Raw genomic sequence first — 10,044 nt, 5'->3', positions numbered from 1 at the left:
TTTTTTACGACTGTCGGAAGTTTACAAGTCGGTATCATAAAAATGGAAATCATTAAGAAAATCCAAGCTTTCATTAGCTACTGGTACCTTAGATACCTGCTCGTGACTGAGATGTACATGGTGGAGCCCTGGGAGAAGGCAGTAATTCGTATCCTTTTTAAAAATATTAAAGCGGCACTACACGATGTGTTTGGTGAGTCACTGTAGCGACTACAATTGGTTATCAAATATCGCGATTTTACGTCGGTTCAGGTTTTTACAAACCAATTTAGAGTAAATTAGCCTATAATTATACTCAACGTATTGTCGAGTTGCTCATCCCCTCATTAACCGCGGTATCAGTAGCTTTTGTCATAACTTAATTTTTATTATAATAAAAATAAATGTTTCATATAACATCAATCTATCTACCTATTACAGAGCCACAAATGACAAAAACTAGTTTTGTTTCCTAGATGCCAACTGTAGTGATGTGACATGTTATGAATTTTAACGTTATATTAATTCTATTCTCCTCAGTTAAAGAAAAAGGTAAATGAACATAAAATTTAACTATGACTGAATATGGTTTTATTGACGCTTTAAAGCATCTGTGGCGGTCAAATGGTTAAGGGTTGTATACATTTAACTGCTTCTATAATAAGAGTCAGATTGATATTTAAAATTTGCCATTAACAAGGTTTATAACTAAGGAAAGAAAAACTTCATATTAAAGATTAACTTTTATACAGCTTCCTTGGGTTGAATGACAAAAATCCATATTAGAGACCATCTTAGCCCTTTCAAGTTGTGGCTTCTTCTATTTGTTTATTGGTGGTGCCCTTTTAGGTATTTGCCAGTCCCCAGTGTTCTGCTAAGTAAATTTTATCAGTTCCAGTGGAATCAGCTATTCAATAAGTTTTTTGGAAATACTTTGTTAGAGAGAACAAGCTCACGTACTGAATTTTCAATTTTGGTATTGTAGACCTGGAGGCTTACAATTACAATATTTTTTTAAATTACAATAAATTGATGGAATGCTAGGTAAAGTGCACTCGAAACATCTAACATATTTGAGATATAAATTTTAAATGATAAATGTGAACAAGTGTCTACTACTAGAAACTCTTTTTCTTACACATTCTTCTTCGGGGAATTTGCCTTACGAATATGTGTAGAGTTTAATCAATGTGACATTCTTAAGTGTAATTTGCTTACCTATGAAATAAAAATATATTTCATATGATTTTATTCATTGGATTAGAAGGGCCAGTTTTTGAAACTAAACATACTCAACTGGTGAACATACTCAAACACATACTCAAATGACCTATTTTCATCCGCCATTTAGAAAACATAACAATTTAAAAAATTAACACAATGTAACAAAAAGGTCTATATCAATAAAGATCTATGAAAATAAAGCCCATTACTTCTCTCCCCTACTTACTTTGATATCTGACAGTTTTGTCATTATTGAGTAAGATGTAGGATCTTACTCAGCTTTCAAAATCAAAGAATCTCCATTAATTGTCAAGCCCACTTTCTTTATATATGAATATCACTTATTGATACAGTGTACTAAACCAAAGTATATTGCCCTGAGAAATATTCTAAATACTACGTGTCACGCACACCTGTTCATATTGATTTATAAAGGCACTTACAGATCATGAAGCCTTATGTGGGTTGCTTCATTACACGTACAAATAAATATACAATGGAGCTACATATGGTTGTATGTTAAAGTGCTTTTATCTCATAAAAGTGATAAAAACAAACTACATGATTTAAATTATGTGAAATTTTATAACTCGCCTATTTAAACATAAAAGTTGTCAGCTCATTTCATTAATAGAATCTTTAAACGTCTCTCCTGAAAAATTGTTATGTTGTCGATGTAGCCTTCTTAGACTAAAGGTGTGAATCCATAAAACCACTGTCATGAAACATTTCTCAATTTCTTCTTTCATTTGATAAAAATTGTGAAAGTTTATAGTATTCCAAGTGAAGTGGATGCTGTTGCAACATTATAAATATAGTTAGTGTCCTTTGCTCACCATTTGCTTGCACTTCCTATCCATTGTCAGGTTAACACTTTCATGGATATAACATAACAGGTCCTCTACGCTCTTTCTCTGACTGAAACAATTACTGTCAAACGAGTAATACTCAACCAAAATTAAAAAGACACATGATTTGAATGAAGCTTCATATTTGACATTGCTTTTTAATTTGTTTGAGCATAACGTATTTGACAGGAATTCTTTCGAACGGATGTCAGATGTAGAAATGGAGTAGACCCCCAGTAGCAGTCTTGATTATAAAATTAAATATCATAATAAGATATTCCTGTGTACCCGGGATGTGGTGCTTTTTAAATACGGTTCATGAATGAGTTACTCAAAATTCAAAATAATCTTTATTTCATAGGTAAGCATTATTACACTTGAAATCGTCACAATGGTTAAACTCTACCGCTCATTCGTAAGGCAGATTCCCCTGAGAAGAATGAGCAAGAAACGCTAGGGGTTGCTCTTTGTAAATAACATTTACAATATTTTTTTTTTATTTGAAACATCAGAGATCGAGACTACCTCCATGAGCTAAACGGGTTACTACCACGGATTTTTGTCATCCAAGTATGCAGAAGTTGTACAATAACCTTTAGTATAAAGTTTTTGTTTCACTATAGTTTTAAACCTTGTGAAAGGCAAATTTTGTATATCAACCGGAATCTTGTTATAGAAGCGTATACATTGCCCCTTAAATGATTTTTTGACTTTGTGAAGACGACTATCAAGAGAAGCTAGTTTATTTCTATTCCTCATATTAATGTTATGTCTGTCACTATTTTTCATAAAGAAATTACTATTCCTTTTAACATAAATTACATTTTCATAAATGTACTGTGAGGCTAGTGTAAGAATGTTAATTTTTTTAACTGCCTTTGGATATTGACAAGTTCCTGTTCAGTCTCTTTCTATTCAGTTTCTATGCAATTTGAAGTTTCCATTCATAAAATAAACACTTGAAAATGTATCAAATTTGAACTTTATTTGTCCATTTAGTCAGTCAATCAGTGAAACAACAAGTAGAAAACATCTGCTTATTATGTGAGGGAAGCCAGTTTCACATGTACGCTTTTATGGTGCGTTAATGCTACAGGCATATCGCCATTAATATTTTTAATATAAAAATGTTGATAACACTCCAACTACACCATTTACATGCTTGCGGAAATGGGTTTTCAGAGTTTCATATAACAATTGGACAGCAATATACTCAGCCTTCTTAACACTACATGATAAATGTTTGTGTGAAACAGTCCTATTTTAAACTGATGCAATATTTACCACCTCTTGATTGGGTGTTAGGGATCAAATTCGCAGAATTGTAATTTTATGGTTTATTTGATGGTGATTCAGTAATTAACTGTATCAACTTGTATGTACTTACTATAGTACGTATGTTCATTAATGGAGTACACTGAACCTCTGTTATGATCAGGTTTAAAAATTTGAAATCTGTAAACTAGGGGTGGTAAGGGAAAATGGTGAAATAGAGAGTGAGAGCTGGATACCAAGTAAATGAAGCTATGAGTTACCTTTATATGTAACCACATTTTGTTTCTTTAAAATATCTACAATCAGTATTAAAACGTTACTTGCCCGTAGTTCTACTGGTAGAACCATGGGCGTGAAAAATTCCTGTAGTTACACATACGCCGCATATATTGTCTTTCCTTCACCAACACAACATCTAACATACCTCCATTCGCATTTTCCACAACATTTTTGTCAGTCAGACTATAAAAAGAAAAAAATAACAATAGTAATTACGAATATTGACTGATGCACTATTTAAATTGATATAAATATAAAAAGAAAGGTATAAATATTTATCATAGTAGCAGTAGAGATTGTTGTGGGTTTCGTCGTCGTCTAGGGAAGTACTTCCACCATAAGTAATTCAGCCAAGCAATAATGTGGTCATTACTGCGTTCTGGTTTTGAACGGTGCTGGTGAAACTACAGGCATATAAGATTTGTCAAATTTATGTCTCAGGGTGTCTGGTGCCGTTGAGTGACCAACTAGTAATGGATATGCGTGTCGCTTAGAATAGTGAACAAGGTATCTTAAGTGGATTAAAGCGATATCACCCAGTATAATGAATGTCACATAAATCACTTGATATCTTAAATATGGCATAAAACATTTTGTACTTACCATTAGGGTATAGAAGTTATTAATATACCGTATTACTTATATTATTTACTAATTCACATAAAAAATAACACAGCGTTCAATATCTGGTAGGTTTGGCGGTTAGCATCACCAAGCGCATGATTTGTTCGACCTGTTGGTTTCATAAAAAAGTATATGTAATAAGTTTGTAACATTTACAATGATTATCCTGTTATGGAAAATTTGTCAACAGTGACACATTGTTACATTATTATATGATATCACTTTAATCCCTTTAGAAATCTTGTTCACTATTCTGCCGTCCACTAACTACAACGTAGCTAAGTAACAAGTGGTCAAATATCTGTTTTAAATAGCATAAGATAGAGCTCAAAATTCTCTATTTCAAAACAGTTAAGGTTTATAACGTGTCCGACATTTCGGTTCATGATACATTGCTAAAATATCATTAAACAATTTCAGTATTCTAAAACTGATATCTCAAAAAAAATTTTTTTTGAGATATCATTTTTTCTGTAGCCAAAATCTAGCTAAATATTCAAACATTCGACTTATATTTACATATTAAATAAACATAGCTTGAGAACAATGTGAATACCCATATGTTTATAGGTTGTATGTATGGCGTGATGTATGAGTATGTACTAATAATTCTAGACTCATAAACTGATCACGCCACTTTTTAGACTTCATCATCCTCTGCACCACAGAAAAATAACTTTAATTAACCTCATTATACTTCGTTATATTTTTCCCTTCCATATAATAAGGATGACCTATTTTAATCGTAATAATTAGCATGCTGGTAATGTGGTTTGTTGTTTTTAAATTTATTTATTTTAATTTGCGAGTAGGCAATTAGTAATTTATCTTTGAAATATTTTTTGGTATCTATTTTTTTTTAAACATGTCCAAATGATTACATGTTACTTGAGAATGTTTGTTACTTTTCTTTTAAGAAGTATGATGTTTTTGGTAACTTTTGTATATAAGTTTCTTCCCATATTTCATTATTTGACTATTATGAAATTTTTTAGTGCCTCGCATTTCAAACCGGCGCGGCCTAAACGGAATAGTTATTACGTTTAGGCCACAATGCCTGGTAGAGTACGTACACGTAATGTTTGATCAATGTTTACCTAATGACATAAATCTGTTGATTTTAGATTGACACTTCACATTAACCACTTTTTTTGCTTAGTTTGTACCTTTTAAATTAGCCTTTTTTTTATTCTAACTCCTTTTTACTTCTTTTTAAGTCTAGAAAAGTAGATATGTATTGTAAATAGTAAATGGTAAACTTTCATCAAATTCTGTACATGCTTCACAGTGTAAATAATAATTTTTTTTTTCCAACAAGTACAAATACAATACATAACGGTTACATGATTAAAAACAACATTGTTTGAAAAAACCGGGAAGGAAATAATGCTCATTAGCATTTCCCGTTTTGTTTTATATTTAGAAATGATTTTTGTAAGGAAAACAACAGTGGTATTTCCTATTTAATTTATACTATTATAATTTATTTTCTCGGTTTACACATTATTTTCTTTAAGTAAACATTTTCCATTTACCTACAAATAAGTCATACCTGTGTAAGATTTCTTTTAAAAGCCACAAAAGGAACCAATTCGCGGTTTGGTTCTACATTGAACTCTATTTGTCAGCTTTTTCTTTTATTCCTACTACTGTCGATGACTCGCTGTTTACTTAGAGTCCCGGTTGACACAACTTATTGGTGACTAGTATGAATTACAAACATATCATGAAGACGATCTCGTACCTTTGGCCATATTCACTATGCTGAAGTAAATTGGTTTGGGGGAATTATTTTCATATACGATAAATTTATAATTTAAACGTGCTCCACGTTCTCGAGGAATATGATTTAGACTTTGATTTATATTGTATAATACATACAGTATTTTATGGTAATAATTGATGTCTAAGTGTCAGAGCTGCTTTGTCACAACCTAAAATGACAGTTTATATAGATGGGACCTAGGAGAAGGACATAGGCTACTTTTTGTCACATGAATAAATCTTAAAGGGGGTGAGGTATAGTCTGTCTTTTTTGAAGTGGAGTAAAATGGGAGTTCATTCAAAAGTGTTGCCCGCTTGCAAGCAGTTAGTGATTGTAATCGATAAATATTTATATCGATTATAAAATAAATAGCCCAAGTTTTGAATCATCATAAATAATTTATAAAAAGAATAAGGCATTTGAAATAGTACTTTGTGTAATAAGGACGGTAAAATAAGAAATTACTAATTTATGAAAAAAAGATGGCTTCAATAACTTGTGTTTTGTATTTTTTTTACCGCCTCCACGATACATACTAAGTTTTTCATCACATTTATGAGGAAAATTGATTTCGATACTAATAACCTTAGAGCATATAGAAAGGGAGGCGCTATTAGCGTTATTTCTCGAACATAACTTTCTGCCACTTTTTGAGGGGCGGGTGAGGTAGTACTACAAGTTCGACGTTCTAATAATAATTAGAACGTCGCCGTCGGTAACATTCACAATTCAGACATTTTTGGCAAAATTTTACCTACTTTCGCAATTTATCGATAAAACTGTCGACAACAACTAACTACATGACTATTTAAAATTTTACGAAAACTGGCAACGCTGCAAATGTAATTTTACTTCATCTCCAAAAAAGAAGGACATTAGGTGATGAAAGTTTGTATGGAGAACCAATAAAACTATGAAAATTAGTACAGTAGATTACTCAAAGTATTTTAGTAGGTTTTTTCTACGCAGAACAAGTGGATCAATTTGTTAATATTTGTGTAGCTAGGTACATATTTACAATATTTGTTATTATAATAATATTAATAATTAATTTAAATTATTTTAAAAAGTAGTATATTTTTCAATTACTTGCTGCTTTGATGCAAAATAAAAAAAAACTTTTATTTCTTATTTGTTTTAAATAAAGGTTGAGTGAAAAGATGGTAATGTAATTTGATTATTTTCGGACTAGTGTTCACTACCTAATTTCCGTGGCAATTTTTATTATTTAAATATTCAAGTATATTATCGTGTAATGATTAAATAATATTTCACGATATAATACTCGAATATTAAAGAATATTGCACAATAAAAGGATCGAATATTTAAATAATAAAAATTGCCACTGAAATTAGGTTATGCTGGGTCATGTCTAATTCAGTATTTATTTAAATATATGCATTGTTATTTCTTTTTTGTTCTGCTAAATAATATTGCCGATGTGTATAGTTTATACTTAACGCCTAATTTAGTATTTATTAACTTCAAAATTGTCCTTAACTCTTAACTAAACAGATGTCTTATTTGCGACGGTCTTTGGGCTGTTCTGGTACTTCAACTACTCCTTCGTGATGCACACCATCGCTCAGCTGCGCAGTACACAGTCCGTTTTCGTCCAAAGGGTGTTATAACCAAGAAGACATCATAACATAGATGTCTACCAAAAGGGGTTACTAAAGAAGACAGATTCATATGGTTTGAAGAAATTATAATCATGTCATATCAAGTTCTAGCGGCTATTGTAGCCAGTGTTACCTATGGTGCAGGGCCTCGGGTTTTAAGTGGCTCGCGACGCCTCCAAAGATCCTGCGTTCCTCCCGAAGTAAACGGGCTATTGTTATCCAGCATCATTTATAATTGAGTAATTTGTTACTTTTCTCTAATTTCGGTGGTAATTTTTTAATTTAAATATTCTAGAATATTATAATGAAGTATTTAATATTCGAGTGTGGAATGGTGAAATATTATGTATGAGCGCTATGTTTGCACTCAGTTTTCTTAATAGCTTGGCTTGGCGAGTCGTGACAATTGTCGTTGGTGAAGTCGGGGCAAAACAAAGAACACGTACCTATAGAAAAAGCGGCGCCTTGGCGACACTTCAACAAAACTTATTAGCACACAAGATATTGTACACTTCATTTCACTGGTTAACTTGACATACGTTGAAAATCGAGTTATATGGACGCCTCGCCACTGTAGCTCGGTTAAAAAGCGACTTTAATGTATAATTAGTTAATTAATATTATAGAATCAAAGGCCCAAGTCACTGAGCTTCTGTGAGGCATTAGTTACGGCTAATAAAGCCGGGCAGCTAACAAAATAGAATCGATTACACAGTTTCAAATTATTGGTATATAATAGCACCTAAACTTAATATGTCACTAAATAAAAAAAACTCAGTTTACAAATTTATTATTTATTTTCTAAAAAGATCGAACAACACAAATAAATTTCTTCGATCTGACTATACTCGAACCAATGTCTGTTGCCGGTCGGGGTCACTCTTAACAATCTGAGCTATAGACAGAGTAAGATCTTACGAATTTCCCTATATGCCTTTATTACAGGGGGTCACAATTGGATGTAGTTAAGCAAAAAGGATCCAATCCACAAAATTAAAAAAAAATTAGTTATGTATCAAATGGTTCCTAAAATCTAACCTGTTGGATCAGCAAGAAAATATAACATATATAAATCTCTGCAGTTACGTGACATTATAAGGCGATTAACACACTGTACCGCGCCCCGCGACGGTGCCCGGGACGCGGAATCACGCGCGCGGTAGCGGAAACGCAGATCTGCGTCAGCGGTCTAGCGGCCCCGCGCCACTCAAAGTATTCGCTTCGTAGTGATTGCACATGTAGCTGAGATCCTTCTTTAACAAGAATGGTTAATAATACAGAACTCATTCAGGACGCTGCAGTGTCGATTGTTTTTGTTTACTCAAATAAAGACACCGAAGATAACATTCAACTTCATTACAAAGATTTCAGAAAATATGAAGATCAATTTTCCAACTACACACGAATGTCAACTGAATCCTTTGATTATTTGTTAGGGAATATCCGAACGACAATTACTGGAATAGACACAAATTGATTAAAAATCTGCGCGGTAGTGCGGTTCGCCGCGCCTCTCCGTCGTCGCGCGCGGTGCAGTGTGTTAATCGCCTAAGTTTTGAAAATAAAACAAGAGTGAGAAACACTTCTAAACTTCAAACTGCCATATCTCGAAAGTGACTGGCTGTGTATTGGATCCTTTTTGTTTAACTACGTCCAATTACTGTCAAATAAGTAATACTCGACCAAAAAAAGACGCATGATGGCGAATAAAGCTTCATAATTGACATTATCTTTTGATTCGATCGAATATTACTTATTTAACAATAATATAATAACTGCCGAAGTATTTTAATAACCGGCAATCTATCTCACCACCGCTCTATATGTCTTTCAACCCTGACGTTGGCGAAATCGTCGCGCAAAACGACGGAGCCATAGATACAAAAGTTGAAGTTGACACCAGAAGTATCAATTAATGTAAGGGACAAACCACGGTTTTTCAGGAGAGCCAAAAAGCGATTTTATTTATTTAAATCTGTCTATAACTTTATTGTCTGCTCCAATTTTGATTGTGTCTAGAGCAAAGTTTCTTAGAATTTCTTCTTCTTTCATGCTATAAACGAAAGATTTAGGAATGCCCAGTGGTTTAAAATATAGCATGTCCTTTGCATTAAAAAAAGATGTTTAGTTGTGGGACAGAAAATTACACGTAATTCTATTGTAAGGGATCCTTTACAATAGAATTACTTATAATTTTCTATGTCTCTTACTGCTTACACTATGCTCGACGGTTTACATATAAAATATTATTAAGTAAGGTAAGAGACATGCTATATTTTAAACCACTGGACATTCCTAAATGTTAATAATACCAATCGATAGAGCGGGAACTTCCGAATCCAATGATATATGGAACTCATTTTCGACAACATGTCCCTTACGTTAATTGATATTTCTGGTATCAATAATTGCTTCTGGCGGATGTCG

General features: G+C 32.7%; 1 protein-coding gene across 1 annotated transcript; it reads left to right on the top strand.

Moving 5' to 3' along the window:
- Positions 1-42: 42 nt before the first annotated feature.
- Positions 43-9,473, top strand: LOC113233582 (serine palmitoyltransferase small subunit A). Its single transcript, XM_026468725.1, has 2 exons — positions 43-148; positions 7,511-9,473. Exons 1-2 carry the CDS (start codon positions 43-45, stop codon positions 7,624-7,626), a joined length of 222 nt encoding a protein of 73 aa, XP_026324510.1. The 3' UTR covers positions 7,627-9,473.
- The last annotated feature ends 571 nt before the right edge of the window (positions 9,474-10,044 follow it).

Source organism: Hyposmocoma kahamanoa, unplaced genomic scaffold, assembly GCF_003589595.1.
Source record: "Hyposmocoma kahamanoa isolate Upper Pololo Valley unplaced genomic scaffold, ASM358959v1 79, whole genome shotgun sequence".
In the NCBI taxonomy this organism is placed as follows: Eukaryota; Metazoa; Arthropoda; class Insecta; order Lepidoptera; family Cosmopterigidae; genus Hyposmocoma; species Hyposmocoma kahamanoa.
The sequence above is the reverse complement of the archived record's forward strand: the minus strand, read 5'-3'. Positions and strand labels throughout refer to the sequence as shown.

Bases quoted from the DNA above. Each gene is read 5' to 3' on its own strand.
- LOC113233582 (XM_026468725.1), top strand. From the start codon at position 43: ATGGAAATCATTAAGAAAATCCAAGCTTTCATTAGCTACTGGTACCTT. The intron at 149-7,510 runs GTATCCTTTTTA...TTAACTAAACAG, and splicing joins CTGGGAGAAGGCAGTAATTC to ATGTCTTATTTGCGACGGTC.